General features: G+C 34.2%; 2 protein-coding genes across 2 annotated transcripts; both read right to left on the bottom strand.

Moving 5' to 3' along the window:
* Positions 1-7,131: 7,131 nt before the first annotated feature.
* LOC107820617 (uncharacterized) lies at positions 7,132-9,282 on the bottom strand. The gene is made up of 2 exons (XM_016646931.2): positions 8,588-9,282; positions 7,132-7,834 (listed from the first exon to the last, which is right to left on the bottom strand). The coding sequence occupies exons 1-2, from the start codon at positions 9,085-9,087 to the stop codon at positions 7,285-7,287; spliced, it is 1,050 nt and encodes a 349-aa protein (XP_016502417.1). The 5' UTR covers positions 9,088-9,282; the 3' UTR covers positions 7,132-7,284.
* Positions 9,283-15,076: 5,794 nt separating this feature from the next.
* On the bottom strand, positions 15,077-16,017 carry LOC107820616 (calcium-binding protein CAST-like). The gene has a single exon (XM_016646930.2). It carries the CDS (start codon positions 15,887-15,889, stop codon positions 15,281-15,283), a length of 609 nt encoding a protein of 202 aa, XP_016502416.1. The 5' UTR covers positions 15,890-16,017; the 3' UTR covers positions 15,077-15,280.
* Positions 16,018-16,878: the final 861 nt, after the last annotated feature.

Below are 16,878 nucleotides of genomic sequence, written 5' to 3'. Positions count from 1 at the left end.
TTTCCATTCACATTACCACACTTCAATTCCAACAAGTTGTAGACCGAAAACGTTGGGTATTTGGGGAGGAAAGAGGGGAGGGGCACATAATTCTACTGTTGAGATGAGATTTTTAAGAAATTTTTTAGCACAATCTTAAAAAATATTTTCGACTCTCTAACCAAACACTAAAAAATATTTTTCAATTTTTTTCTTCAACAAAAGATTTTATGTTATACCAAACACACCCTTAGAAGCTTTAAAGGACAATTGCTATTAATGAGTCAGTTTGGACTAAAGTCAAGTGCTAATTTGGGCTACGGATGGATTTAGTTGGGTTGTGTCCAAACTTAGCCCATCATTAAAGTAGTCCATGCCCAACCCACTTAAACCTGAGCGAGTTTGGGGAGTCAAATGGGTTTGGGCCATTTTTGTCATCCTAGTTATAGTTAAAGTTAAAGTAGCGCTTTTTATTTTAGAAAATCTATTGAGGTATCAAAAACGAATGGAACTCCCAAGTCGAGATGTCTGGCAGAATGCTTGATCTCCTGCGCTAGAAGCGAGACCCGAAGGGTGAGCTTATGGCGGTTAGCTTCTGAGTTGAAAGGAGGCAAACACAAATGAAGGGAAGCATTACGGGCCAACTACAAAAAAAAAAAAAAAAAAAAAACAAAGCTTCGTAGACTCGTCAAGTCGCTTGTAGAACGCTGATGACTATTTTTCACTCAATAAGTGAAGGGGCAGATCGATCACAGTTCACCATGTGCTTTAAGCTATTAAACATATCTATTGATATCAAGGATCCATCTCGTACTTAATTTTTCTACCTTAAATTATTGAGTTTTAGTATTATCACATGTTTCTTCATGTTGTGTCGTGTGCGTGCCGGGCCTTATTCACTCAATATTATTATTGTGTGTACTACGACGCAACTTTCTGAGGATCTATATATATTATTGGGTATCTTGTTCAGATTCAATCGAGATTTCAAAAAAGTATAATGCCATTTGTATATAATTCTTTAGTTCTATTCAAACGGAGAATTATGCATACGACGAAATTATTGCACCAACAACAACCAAATGGGTCATAAAGGTATGAGGAATTACTTGAGAGATTTACGATTTAAACTTGATAGGTTTAATATTAAAAATTCTTATCCTCATCGGCTCATTGCATTTTTTAGATTATGAGTTGATTAGAATTTAGTATATATTGACATTTTAGTAAATTTTCATATTATATTTATGCTCTGTCTCAAAAATTATAAATTTAGTTGAAGCCCGCAAACTTATATATGATACATCCGCCCGGCATTATATGACAAACTAAAGCATATTTTTCACACTATCTATTTGGTTAGCTTAATTTGTCTAATCCAAGCGGGGATGGATTTAGGGGAACGGAAGGGGTTCACTCTTATGCCGGAAAATTACACTATACATATAAGATAAAATTCATTTTGTACCTCTATATATTACACTTTTAATCTCTTTGACACAACCCACAAACATAGCTCAGTGATCAATGGTGTTCAAAATCTTTAAGTTTGCTGGTTCAATTCTGACGGTCATAGTCTCTTTAAATTTTTTAAATATTTTTTAAAACCCTTTTAGCGAAAATCCTGTCCCGCAAGTACTTAATTATAAATTACTGGTAGTTGTTGTAGACTATATGTGTCCACCCCACTCGGTACTTAGTTTATAAATCAATGATTGCGATTAACATTGCTACAACTTATAATCATTAGAAACTGAAAGATGATGGTTGAACCATAAAGATTATAATCATTGCAATGTTATCTAGTTGCTTCGAGGAACAACTTGGAAACAAGTTTCCTAAAGTAATTATGTTACTTCCCCACGTGAAAATTCTACTTATTTTCATTAAATCTCCTGCAAAAGAAAGTTTTAATCCTTAGTACTTTAACCAGAATATGTATCCTAAAATATTCATGGCATTCTCTTTCAGTATTTAGAGATGATGATAAAGCAAAGAAAAGAATTAAAAAGGACATTATATTGTCATTTGATGATCTATTAGTCATAACTTAGAAGAGGTTGTTTATTTGAGCACTGCATTCAAACATATGTTAGTACTCATGTATTAGTTTGAAGTATTTCCCTCTACATGATTGGCTTTGCAGAATCTATAACTTCGAACAATTCTCCCCTTTTAGCCTTGGCGTAACTGGTAAAGTTATTACCATATGATCAGGAGGTCACATGTTCAAGCTATGGAAACCACCTCTTATATAAATACAGGGTAAGGCTGCGTACAACAAACCCTCGCATGGTCCGACCCTTCCCCAGATCCTCCACACATAGTGGAAGCTTAGTACACCGAACTGCCTTTTTTTCCCGTACAATACTCCCTTTTAGCCTTAGACTAAATTTTTATCTAGCTGAACAGTGGCGAAACTAGAGTACGGGTCACTAAATATCCATAACTATTTGATTGTAAATTCAATTATCATTATGTATTAACTGAAGATCCTTATCTAAATTCAATTATCATTGTGTATTAACTAGAGCCCCTAATCTAATAGATAGTTAAAGAGCTCCCGTTGAAGAGCACAAAGAGAGTAGGATCAGTGATTTACCTAAGTAACGTTGTAATAAATTCACTGTTTACTTTTTTAGCCGGTATACATAAATTATATACTGTTATGCACATACTACACATAAATCATACATATTTTATACATCAGCTGTCTATTTTTAACTTAAGCGATTAGGTGAATGACTATTTAGGTTAATTTTCTAATTGGTTGAGCCCATACTGGTCCAAATTGGGCTTATCATGAGGGGCTGATCTAGCGGAATTTTGGGCTAGCCAAAATAGGTGGGTTTTTCTGTCTCTTCCTTTATTTCTTTCGGGCCTCTTTTTATACTTTAAGTTTTGAAGAATTAACCTAAATAGCTGCTCACTTAATCTCTTAAATTAAAAATAATCGGCAAATATATATATATATAATTCATATATAATATACGTATAATTGTATATAATCTATGTACACCGGCTAAAAAAAGTAAACAATAAATTTGGCTGGCTATTTGTGTAATAACCCCTTTAGTTTTTCTTAAAATGCAACAAAGTTCCAGAAGATTGGCAAGTGCAAAGTAGAATAAATTAAATTAATAAAGTAAGTATACTCTATCAAATGCCTGAACATGCATAATTAAAATGATTTACTTGAATATTTGCTCAATAACAATATACCCAGTATTATTTTACATTGTGGAATTTTGTCACGACCCAAGTTCTCCCTTCATGAACCATCGTGACGGCACATAGTCTCTACGACTAGGTAAGCCTAACATTGCGGAAAAAGAAACGAAACGTAAATGCTATCAACTAATAAGTAAATTTAAACAAGGAATGTTATGCCGCTCGGCATATACAATAATCACTTCCGAACAGTACATAAACTCTCCCAAAACCCGGAATGTCATAAGTTACAAGCTAAATAAAGAAACAGTACTCCCATACTCCAGAGTCAAATACAAGAAGAAAATACAAGAAGGGTTGTCATTGGGTGGAATAGATAGGGACTTCAAGGTCTGCGGACGCGGCAAATATACCTTGAAGTCTCTACAACTGGCTCGCTTCACTAGTGATGTGGCTGGTAAGAGGTACCTGGATTTGCACACGAAAAACATGTGCAAAAAAGGGTATGAGTACACCACAATGGTATCCAGTAAGTGCCAAGCCTAACCTCGGTCGAGTAGTGATGAGATCAGGTCAGGGCTCTACTGGTATAAATAGAATGAAATAAGACGGAAAACAAGTATTACAATGAAATAAGTACGAAAATTTAATAGGAATAAAATTCAATGAAAGCCAACGGCTCAAAACACAATTATAGCAACAGGGGATCTCCTGGGATACCGCCCCGTATTCCCAAACGTAAATGTATAGGAGGGATCTCCCAGAATACCATTCTGTAGTCCCAAAGTAAATATACAATGCTGGGGTATATCTCGGAATACCGTTCCGTAGTCCCAAAGTAAATATGCAGTACGGGGAGATCTCCCAGAATACCGTTCTGTAGTCCCAACGTAAATATGCAACTCCACCAAACAGAGACAACAGTTATAGCAAGAAACCACACAATTTAGGCTAAATTCGAGTCAAGGAAGAATATGAAATCTCACCAAAACATGCTACACAGAGTCCAGATAGGCAGTTAAGACACGTAGGCATGCTTTCATAAACTAAACAGGATAGTTACATATACTAGTGTTACTCAATTAAAGGAAAACAGATATTAGCTTAATGAAAATGGAGTTTTTCAACAAATAGCCCGTGTACACACTCGTCACTTCACGTACACGACGCTCATATATCAAACAGTACCAAATCCTAAGGGAAGATCCCTCACACAAGGTTAGGCAAGTCACTTACCTCGAACCAAGCTCAACTCAATCCGAAATAATGCTCTTTCCACGAATATCCAGCTCCGGATGGCCCAAATCTAGCCAAAATAATTACAAAACGTAAATATAGCTACAAACAACTACTTTAGCTAATAAAATCAAAGCTAAGACAAGAAAATAAAAAACTGCCCAAAAATCCTCCCCGGTCCCACGTCTCGGAATCAGGTAAAATTTATCAAATAAGAACACCCATTCACTCACGAGATCCCTCATGCAAAAATCATCCAAATCGGACGCCTAAATCCCACTCAAATCTCAGATTTTTGGTTGTGAACTTTTCCCCCAATTTCCCAACTTCCTCACTCAAATTCACTAATTTAATGAACAACTATGGATTAATGAAATATGATCAAAATAGGATTAGAAATCATTACCCAATGACTTCTTCTGAAAAACTCTCGAAAAATCGCCTTCCTCCGAGCTCTAAATCGAATTTTGTGAAATGAATATCACACCCTCAATCTGCCCCTTTTCTGCCGAGCGCTTATCGCACCTGCGGGCCAAGGATCGCATTTGCGGTCCCGCACCTGTGAAATTTTCATTGCAGGTGTGGCTTTTCACTTAAAGCACCTCGTCCACATCTGCGATTAAGAGGTCGCACATGTGTGTGCGCACATACGGACCCTTGTCCGCTTCTCCAGTCCCAGACCGCTCATGTGGTTCCTTCTCTCTCTCCTACGGGCATTGCAGATGTGGAACTCCCCCCGCACCTGCGATCCCAGACCTCCTTTCTATTTCTGCTTCTGCGGTTCCACAACCGCTTCTGTGGCTCCGCGCCGGCGGCCCAAAGTGCGCTGGTGTGAAAACACCAGGTGCAACAACTTCAGCAATTTGCATAAGTTTCAAACCAATCCGTTAAGCACCCGAAACTCACCCGAGGCCCCTAGGACCTCAACCAAATATACCAATCAATCCTAAAACATCATACGAACTTAGTCGAGCCCTCAAATCACATCAACAACGCTAAAAATACAAATCACCCTCCCAATCCAAACTTAATGAACTTGAAACTTTCAAATTCGACAACTGATGCCAAAATCAACCAAACCATGTCCGTTTGACCCTAAATTTTGCACACAAGTCATATTTAACACTACGGACCTATTTCAACCTCCGAAATCGGATTTGACCCCGATATCAAAAATTTCACTACCGGCTCAAAACTCCAAAAATTCGACTTTCGCCATTTTAAGCCTAAATAAGCTACGGACCTCCAAAACACAATCCGCACACGTCCCTAAGCATAAAATTACCCAACGGAGCTAACAGAATTGACAGAACTCCATTTCGGAGCCGTCTTTACACTGTTCCAATTATGGTCCAAACCGACCGGCCCGGTCGGGGCGTTAATTCTCAAAACGACCGGCCGGATCATTATAGATCTGGGGAGGGTAGTGTGTACGCATAACTTACTCCTACCTTTATGAAGGTAGATAGGCGAAATATTTGCTCAAATATTCATAAATGTATAATAGGAGTAAAGGATTTTTTTGGGGGTACATAATATGAGTAAAGGAATGCTAGAAGCGTAATGGAAAAAAAGGGGTGAAATTCAAAAATAGCCAGATTTACAAGTGGTAATTCAAAAATAGCTACAATTTTAAAAGTAATTGAAATTTAGCCACTTTTTCATGTAAAGATAAATCTGAACGAAAATATTATTCAAAATCCGAAAAATATTCCAACATAATATACTGGAGTTTCAGCATAATATACTAGTAGGGATGGCAAATGGGGTAGGGCAGGGCGGGGCAGGGCAAGCCTTGACCCGCTAAGATTTTGACCCGCCCTGCCCTGCCCCATTTAGAATTTTTTTAAAAAATTGCCCTGCCCCGCCCTACCCCGTTAAGCCCTGCCTTGCCCTGCCCCATTTAAGTTTTTGTTTTTTCTATCCTATCCATTTTTCTTTTTCTTTTTTTTTTATCACACTTTGCTGTGTTTTATCCCTTTCTAGATATAAGAAACTAGAATAGATTTGTAGTTAAATCTTCCGTGGCATCCTTTTTTCTTCATTTTACTTATAAAGAGCATAATAAATTAGAAATAAAAACTTAATCCCTGGCAGTTGTTTTGCGACACTGGCCATCTTGTTCTAGATATATACAATTGAGTTGTGATGATTGAAACTCTTGCATTTTGGTTTATTTTCTAAAAATATTAGTCTAAAAAATATAAAGATATATTTAAAAGTGTTTGAATTAATTTTAAAGTAATGAAATATTAACCAAGTCATAACCATACATAACAGTAGTCAGTAGGAAAACTTAAGCGTCCGAATCAAATGGTAATAGCCCATATATGCTATATAGAGGCATCCCGTTAATGGCCCATATTTTGGCCAGCAAACCAAACCCAAACCTGCCCTGCCCCATTAAAGTTTTTCAAAATTTAAGTTTTACCCTACCCTGCCCCGCCCTGCCCTATTTTAAAATTCCCCTACCCTGCTCCGTTTGGAGTTTGCTCTGCCCTGCCCCGCCCTGCCCTACCTCATTTGCCATCCCTATATACTAGTGCAGCATAATATGCTGGAAGTTCATATATATGTGCACCAATTTCCAGTATATTATGTTAGAACTTGCCTTGTACAACAAAATAGTGATTATTTTTCAATGACTTTGTAAACGCTAGCTATTTTTCAAATATCAGTTCGAAAATTGGCTAGCCCGTGCTATTTTGACAACCAAAAAAAAAAGACTCGTTTGCACCACTGACAGAAGTAAGAAGGACTCGTTTCTTTCTCAATAGAAAAAGGTAAAGAAATACCCAATCACTTTGACTATGGATTTAACATGGCCTAAACTATTTATAATTTACAAGAATAAACTATAGAAAATAAGAACTAATAAGAGGCTAGAGGATTGAACGTTTAACGATGAAATTCAAAGTCAACTGGAGCGCCAAATGATTTCTTACAATGAGCAATGGCTGCCTGAACAGAATTATCCCTCAAATAAAACCTTCTAACTTCATCATCATAACCATTGTTGTTGCTATGCATAGGTGACGACTTAATAGAATTAGGGCAGCTTTTACTTTTACTATTCTTATGGGCAAATGATGTCCTTGTTCTTGCACTTGTGTAATAACGACTCGTCCTGACGAGTGAATCTAATACTCCTCTCATTGCCTTAAGGTTTATTATGCCCGCGACAGATGTTGTTGATTTGTCGCGGGTTAGATCTTGATAATTAAGATCTGAATGATTGCGAGTTTTCAGTTTCATAGTGTCATTTGTTGGATTTTCGTTGCATGTGCTGCTGCCTCGCTGTAGTAAAGGTTGTCTGGCCGGCATTTGTTCCCTTTTGGCTTTGGGTGTCACCATTGAAAATAGCATTGATGGAATATTTCTGTATTTGAATTTTATAATAAAGTTCATAATTCCATTTGGCTTTGAAGTGACCATCGTACGATCTTTCCTGCAGAATATAACATCAAGTTAATTAATCCATTAGTGACAAGAACTTTTAGCTCCTGTTTGGCCATAAAATTTGGGAGCTTTTTAAATAAAAAAAATTTGTTTTCAAATATTTGTTTGTTTATAAATTTTAATTAATTTTGGTTAAGTTTGAAAACAAATCTTCAAATCCCAAAACAGCTCTAGAGTAGTTTTTGAAGTTTTCTACTCAAAAAACTTCAAATTCTTTTCAAGTAAAATACATGTCCAAACACAATTTTAACTCTCAAAAACCATTTTTCATCTCATCTTCAAAAATATATTTTTTCAAATTTCAACCAAATCTATGTCCAAATGCTAGCTTAGTGTATATTAATAGGTTTAGCAAGTTATTTTTTTTCTCTCTTCTAATCAAGGTTACCAGAATATTAGTTGATTTTAAATATATAAGTTAATTACACTGACAATAATATTAATTTACATGCAATTAATTACCATATAATTAAGTTATCTAATTAGGTAAATATACATTTTTCACAAGCATTATAGTACTTAAAACTCTTTAAGCATTTTCACAAGCATATATAGTAAAACTCTTTAAGGCAGACCATTGACCAGGATACGCGATACGCCCACTTGCCAAAAACAAAGGGAAAAAGTCTTCTTTTTTTTTTTGTTTCTTCTACTAAACCATAGACTTTAAATTAAATAAATAAAGAAGTTTGAATAGGTATTAAAGAAGCAGCATAATTTTGACAAGGTCAAAAAGATTCACCTGTTGCTTAACATCTCCGTGCAATTCGATTCATGGTCAAAATTAGCTTTTTCTACCCTCAGTGAATTCAAGTTCTTGACCGAGGATGCCATGAACGCGTTCACAATGCGAGTCAAGGATACAAAAAGGCCTAACCTCGCCTTATTAGTTGTTCCCTGTGCATGTTGTGTTGTACTACATGACGTTTCAGCAGCTGATAATGAACATGTTGTTGTCACAGTTGAGGAAATTCCAGCTGAAAAAGATATGCGTAACTCCACCTCTGGAGTTTCCTTCTCCTCTTTATCAACTACTGTTGTTTTTGTTGGCAGAGGATTAAGGTTTATTTCAATGTACGCGCCGTCGCCGTCGCCGTCGTCTGAATCATACATAACATAATTACTAGCATCATAACCTTGACTGATATCATCATCAGAAGAGAAGAGGCCATGAGATGAGTTGAAGTCAAAAGAACTAAAAGAAAAACTCTTTCTTTGGTCCAGTTCTGTGCTTTTGATCATGATAACTGATGCCCAAATAGCAATATACTCTCTTTTAAATTACTATCAAGATCGACGTTGTCTTGCATGTAGACAAATTAGTTGTATGAGGACGAATCAGAATATTTGGATGGTACCAAAAAAGATATAGGTTGATGAAGAGTCATGAGTTGCGAGCATGTGGTAAAGTGTCACCGACAGATCTCTTAATTAATTAGGTGTAAAATGGAATATGAAGTATCCTTACTACTTATACTTCTCTGATTTCCCAAGATGTTCAGAAAGAGAGTCTTGGCGCAATGGTAAAATTGTATGTGTGATCTATAGGTTATAAGTTCGAACCGTGAAAGCAACTATTAATGATTGCATTAGGATAAACTGTCTATATATCACACCCCTTACAATACCAATTTCAACTAAACCCAATATTTTCGATACAGTATAAAATTATGTGTAAAAATTTATTAAAATTATCGCAAATAATAGGTTTGAACTCATCATAATTTTAAAGATACAATGGGTTCATGGCAAAACACCTTCGGGGTTGAACCCAACAACAACATCCAGTATAATCTCATAAGTGAGGTCAGGACAAAAAACCTTCAAAGTTGAATCCATAGAACTTAAATCCTGCATCCGCCTCTGAATGTAGTCCTTTTCGGACCGTACGTGAATACGAGATACTTTATGCATGCTGTCTTTTTTTTTTAAAATGTCTAGCTATTGTTCTCTGTAATTGGGCTCAAATGGACTCTTCACCGACGACGGGCGGCGCAAGAAAAATATAACGTAACACACATATATGTATTGTTATAGTATTATATCCAGCTGCCAGATATAGTTGCTATATGGAATGGTTAATATGATAAATAAAAGTAGTTTGATCATGTTTTTTTTATCTTTTATTTTACTTGGCGTATGTGTTTGTAATTTTCTAAGTTGAAGGGGTTTTCTAATGTGGACTGATAAAGACTAAAACAGGCATTTGACCATCTAGAACTTCCAATAACAACATTTCTGCCAGGTTAGTTTATTACTATCACTACTAGTTAAACATTACTAATTCATGATTCATTGGAACCTATAGTTGAATGGCCCTGAAAACCAGTGGATTTTTTTGGACTAAAGGAAACAAGAATGTATAATAGTAGCAATCACTCTTCATTTGTTTTTCCACTATAAATTAATCAAATCTCCTCTTTTCCATGCCTAATTTTAGGGGCTAAGCTATAGCAATAGATACAATACGAGTTTGGTCAGAATTAATAAACTTTAAATTTAGTTTCACATTTGCGTGATGGCTATAATATCGGTGGGATATTGGTCCAAGTCATGAAGCAACAACCCTAGATTCATGGGTGAATGACACAGCTACCCACTAAAACAAAACTATTTACCCTTGCCTACCCATTTATTTTTCTACTCATCAAACTAATTACATTTCCTACCCATAATAGTTTTTGTGGGAAATTTTTTCTTTTTTCTTCAATTTTTTTTATTTCTATGCTTCTTCTTTTTTTTTTTCCTTTTTTTCTTTTTTTCTCCTTTTCTTTTTTCTCGTTTTCTTATTTTCTTTTTCCTTTTCTAATTTCATTTAACTTATTTTTTTTATATTCTTTTCTCTTCATAATCTAATTTCATTTACTATTTTCACTATTTTTTATTATTCTTTTTTATATAATAAGAAAAAATAACTGATATAATAAATATTTGTTCACTTTTTTAAATATAACTAGTATAATATACCTTTTGTCTTTTTTTTTTTTCATTTTTAAAATTCAGTTATTAAATTGAAATAATATCAGTTGTCACTTGATCTAATTCACTGAATATCACATTGATTGCTGCTGAGCACCATAAATTACATAATCAGCTTTTAAGAATCAACACGTGATTGTCATGCAAATCTTGATCTCCTTCCCTATAAATATCAGTACATACTCTACCATTAGCAGTAATACAACCAGTTATGGAGCAAGAAAATATAATCTACGACCACCAAATCTTCATATACACTAGTTAGAATAGAAATGATAACAAAACATTGGAAAATGCAATAAAAGTACAAGTAGCAAAAAAGACTTCTAGAACCATATGATACCAATATGGTATACATGTATACCAACAGAGTATATGATTGCTCTAGAATATTGCTACAACTATCTGCGACTATACTAATGTACCAAAATATTAAGGATGCAATAAAAGTATGAGAAATTATATATCGCAACTAAATATTCGCAAAGCAACTTGCTCATTCCGTATGTTAATAGGGTATATAGTTGTATGGGGTCGTTCCAATAATTATCTATAATTATAAAAACTATTACATAATACACATAATCTATGTTCGTCGGCACAAAAAATTTCAGTACTGCAAATCATGTTCATATAAATAATTTCAGAATAGTAATCACTTAAAAATACAGCTAAAACAACCAAAAAAATGTTCAAACTACCATATGATACCAATATGGTATATAACTATACCAACATGGTATACAACTTTACTGGTTAATTTCCGGCAATTGTATGACTATACTACTATTATATAACACACATGCATAAAGAGAAAAATAAAAAAAATAGTGTACCATATATTAATATAATAAAGTATTTCAAGATATTGTACAATATTACTATTATTAAAAGAAAATTAAATAGTGTACCAATTAAATGCAGCTAATACAACCAAAAAATGACTCAACTAGTATATGATACCATATAGTATATAACTATACTAATAGGGTATATAGTTGTACGGGGTCGTTCCAATAACTGCATATAACTATAAAAACTATTACATAATATGCAAAATCTATGTCCATAGATACAAGAAAATCCAACAACGCAAAATATGATCATATAAATCATTTCAGAATAGAATTCACTTAAAAATGCAGCTAAAACAACCAAAGAATACCCCAACTACCATATGATACCAATATGACATATAATTATACCAATAGGGTATACAGTTCTACTAATTAATTCTAGAAAACTATATATGGCTATACTACTATTACATAATACACATGCATAAAAAGAAAAATAAAAAAATATTGTACCACATATTAATATAAGAATATATTTCAAGATATTGTATTATAATACTATTATATAAAACAAACACATAAAGAAAAAAATCAAAATGATTACATAATACACATGTATAAAAGAAAATTAAAAAAAATTCAAGATATTGTACTATTCTACTGTTACTAAAGAAAAATCAAATAGTGCAACAACTAAATATAACTAATACAATCAAAAAATGTTCCAACTAACATATGATACCAACATAGTATATAGCTATACCGACATAGTATACAATTGTACGTAAAGAGTTTATTTTTTTTTAAATTCAATTATTAAACTGAAATAATATCAGTTGTCACATAATCTAATTAACTCAATGAGAGCTTATGCAATGAATAATACCTCCATGGAATTCCATTAGTGTTAATAAATATTATTATTTATTTATTGAAATTACGGACAAAAATTCAGGACAATCCTTTTGAAATTGTGGTATGCACGACAATCGAGAGTTTCTCTGATCAACTTATTCCTCTTGTCCATTTTTCTCACTGCGAATATCCTATTTCATTTTTATTTTTCAAATAATTATTACTATATATTTCTACAGTCAAAATACATATCATAGACAAAGAGTTAGTCAAAGGTAATATTATTCAAGTCATATAATAAAATAAAAAGGGGAATAGATTTGCATTTTCCACATGCCCCTCACGTGGGGTAAAGCAAATTAAGGGGGAAATAGGAAATTGAGTTGTCCGGTAATAAGTTTGTATTGTATAGGTAGGAATTGTAATTAATTTTCAAGTGGGCAACACCGGGTAATTACGTTGGCCTTGATAGGCATTATGTGTTATTTCCTCTAGATTCATCGCATTCTTTTCCTCCTCTTGACAAGGCCCTTCTAGCTACCGCCTACCGGTGTGGACCTACAACATTTAAAAATTTAATTACGACATTTACAAATTTAATTACAACATTTAAGAATTTAATTACTATTAACACTTTTGTGTGTGTGTGTGTGTTGAATGACGCGCGCATTGGAAGGAAGATATTGCATTTTGTACATGTTGAAGCCGTAAGTCATGTATTCTCTTTTTATTCCTCTCATTTTTGCTGCACAACTCTTTCTTGATCTCCTTTTGTTTTTGATAGACTTTCTAAGTTCCAAATATATAGTCGGAGAGTGTCATCTCTCAAAAACAAAAAGAAAAAATAATGCTTTATTAATAGATCTGGATACTCGTTGGAAAAAAAAAAATCTAGATACACACCCTCTTGTTGAATAGTTACTTTTTATTATGCCCTTTGGGTGGATGGAGGATTATGAGGTTTGCTATAGTTTTGATTGTTATCTATTTGGTTCGTTCACTTGTCCACTTTGAATTTTTCACGCCCTTTATAGAATAATAATTGTAGTACATATTTTATCTTATAAACCCTAATAATGATTGTTTACCCGTAAAATGGTACAATTGAATTTATACGTGGTTTATAGACAACTGAATCGGTCTGATCCTAAAATGATCAATGAATTAAACAAGAATGTAAGACTTAGCCTTGAAATCGAAATAAAACAGCAAAGATCTCGGTTCTGAGAGCGGAGCTTCCGGAGGCGGTAAGAACAATATTAATAAGCAAGAGGATAAAATAGTATTAAGCTTTTGAGCAAAGTATAGTGTTAGCTTGTCAGAAAAGTCATCGAGTTACATTGGTTGTTGAGTTTTCTATTTATAATAGTGTCTAGGGAACAAGGTCCTAGGATCAAGCCCTTCTTAAATGATAATATAATGACCATTATGAATGTGTAACGACAACCAGTGAATGCCATATTCTTTGTAACAGACTATGTACTTAATGCTATAATATAGTCTCCATTAAATGCTACCATGTGACATACATTTATTTCGCCTTCATGAACACCACTCTCTTTGGGAACAAACAAGATCGTTGCCTTCGGACCTAGTCGATTTTTGTCTTCGGTTCCACATGTCGTTTTATCATGCGATCATTTAATATGAGCATATTTTACCCTATACAATGATTACATTTCAAAAAGTCTAAGGGAATAATTTTGGAGATGAGTAATTAATGATAAAGGTAAAACAAGAAAAAGAAATTGTCTTTCTCTTGATTTGTTAAAATGGACAAGAAAAAGTGAAAATGTATTCTTAGTATAGTGGACAAGTAAAAGTGAATGGAGGGAGTACTATTTACTAGTCCCTTTGTCCCAATTGCGCGAAGCTAGAGTTTTTAGGGTGAAACTTTTTGATTTGACGATAAATTCAGATGTAGAATTTTTAAATTGTTTGAAACAAAGTTTATATAATATTTAAACGGGCTAAATACATAAGTTGGCACCTGAACTATCGACCAAATCCCTGTTACACACTTTATGTGGGGGAAAATAATATTACACACTCAACCTTTTAATAGTGTGTCTAATACACTCCACTTTAGTATTTGACCACTTTTTCTCAACAAGTGTATACCACGCACCAATAAGATTCTGATACGTGTCATCAATTTAAAATAAAAGGAACACTTAAAAACGATACTTCATCTTCTTCATCTTAGTCGTCGGAAAATCCCGTTAAAGCAAAGTCAGAAACCTTAAATTTTCAACCACCAAAGTGATAAACACCAAAAAAAACTTCCATTTTCACCCAAAAACAATAAATTTTCATTTCATTTTCAAAAAAACATAACAATCACCCACCATTTTCAAGCAAAAGATCTCAGACTCCTTCTCACCCAAATCCACCACCATAGAAATATTATTTTCATATTCAACAAAAAGAGAGAAGAAAAGAACGAGTTTAAGCCCCTTATAATTTGGATTGCTATACTCTAAGCTTGAGTGGCACCTCAAAGTAAAATTTCAATGAACCTGGCGCTTCTCATGTGAAAGCCGAAGCTGACCTTCGGTGTTACGTGTTGTTTACATGAGATAGTTTGATTCAGCACAAAATTTAAAAAAAAAAAATATTTTGAAATTTATGATTGTAAAAGTTTAAGGAATAAAAGCTGAATTGACAAATCGGCAGACAATGCATAATTTTCACATTATAATGACTATGTCCGGTACATGATAACGAAATACAAGAAGCAGGTAAACAACGGGTGGCGCTCGACGGACCTACGGTGGATCAGTCGCCGGGAATTTCACTAAACATTATGAAGAAGGAACAATAACAGTGCGCATCATATCCTTGAATTCAACGAAATCAACTTGGCCATCGTGATCTTTGTCAACTGATGAAATCATCATCTCCACTCTATCAATTTCGTTTCCTTCAGGCAATCCCAGTTTCTCTAGTACAGCCTGTAATTCCTTCGCCGATATAAAACCGTCGCCGTTCTCATCAAACACGTTAAACGCATCCTTCAGATCCACTTCGTCCTGATCCGGATCCTGATCCAATCCGATCTTATCTTCATATTTTGACCCGAAAAAAACATCGTCGAGTGAGCGATGTAGAGCCTCGAAATCTTCGAATCTAAGGCCGTTGTTTCCGGACTTGATGTATGATCTCACCATTGATTCAATTTCCGATTGATCGGCATCTAACCCTAGCAAATTAACCGCTTGACTAAGTTCGTCAACGCTGATCAAACTGTCATGGTTTCTGTCAAACACGTCGAAGATCCGACGAAGACGAATTGAATTGAGGCTCGGACTTCGAAGCCGGAACGACGATGAGGAAGAAGACTTAAGTTTGCCTCTGGTAAGGCTCTGTTTACACTCGTCCTGTACTCCATTATTGTCACCTACTGATCCCATCGGTTTCTCTCTCTCTGTGAAAGATTTCTATGAACTATACTATACTGAGAAGATTTGAATAAATATAGTAGCAGTAGGAAAATTTAGGAATGGGTTTGACAGGTGAGAAAATTATGAATGGATCGTGGATGGCTGGCGGGTTTTAAAATTAAAATTAAAATTAAAATTAAAAAGTGGGGGAAAATTAAGATACCGCGCATTTGACCTGTCCGAGTCTGCAATAGCGCGTACAAAGTCTTTGGTTCAACCACCATGTTTTTGTCCTACAGCCCAGTAAACTTCTTCTCAACCCATCATTTGTTAACAGGTTCCAAACTGTATAGGGGCTTAAGTTCCTCTAAAAAAATTATATATTTTTTATTTAAAGGCTACTTTTCTAGCTTTTTGAGTTGCTAAGTTATTAATAATCTTTTTATAATCTATTTCCTCTAACAATTCTTTTTCAATTGATAAATGGTTAATCCATTTAATCTCTCTTGAGACATAGTTGATCTTAGGTAGGATTTTATCAATTTTAATTTTGAAAATCTTCTTTTCACAGAGGCAACTGTTACAGGAACTGTTAACATTATTCTATAAGCAATATAGACATTTGGAAAAGAATCAAATCTTTTTATCTGATTGAGTATGTTGACTAGAGTATTATCTTCTACTTGTACTATTTCCCTCAATACTTTTAATTCAGAAAATAAGTCTAGACCGTTAATATCAGAGTGACTATTATGTCTTAAAGACATTTCAAGGATAAGGCAAAAAAATTTCAAATTCTCATCATGTAATGACTTTAATTTTTACCACTAAACAGAAAACCAAAAATACGTTCATACGCTTCGAATTGTTCAAATCTATTTTGAAGCGAAAGAATGTCTTGGTCTACTATATACAAAAAGTAATCTATTCTAAAAGATTCTTCAAGAGACTTTGTGGTTTCATTATCAACATTCTCATCAAATTATTTTTTTCTATATATTACATGTTTTTTTACGAAA

This window comes from Nicotiana tabacum, chromosome 5 (genome assembly GCF_000715075.1).
Source record: "Nicotiana tabacum cultivar K326 chromosome 5, ASM71507v2, whole genome shotgun sequence".
In the NCBI taxonomy this organism is placed as follows: domain Eukaryota; kingdom Viridiplantae; phylum Streptophyta; class Magnoliopsida; order Solanales; family Solanaceae; genus Nicotiana; species Nicotiana tabacum.
The sequence above is the reverse complement of the archived record's forward strand: the minus strand, read 5'-3'. Positions and strand labels throughout refer to the sequence as shown.

Excerpts from the sequence above, each read along its gene's own strand:
- LOC107820617 (XM_016646931.2), bottom strand. The coding sequence starts at position 9,087 with ATGATCAAAAGCACAGAACTGGACCAAAGAAAGAGTTTTTCTTTTAGT. Across the intron at positions 7,835-8,587 it reads ACGGAGATGTTAAGCAACAG|GAAAGATCGTACGATGGTCA; the intron begins GTGAATCTTTTT and ends TATATTCTGCAG.
- LOC107820616 (XM_016646930.2), bottom strand. The coding sequence starts at position 15,889 with ATGGGATCAGTAGGTGACAATAATGGAGTACAGGACGAGTGTAAACAG.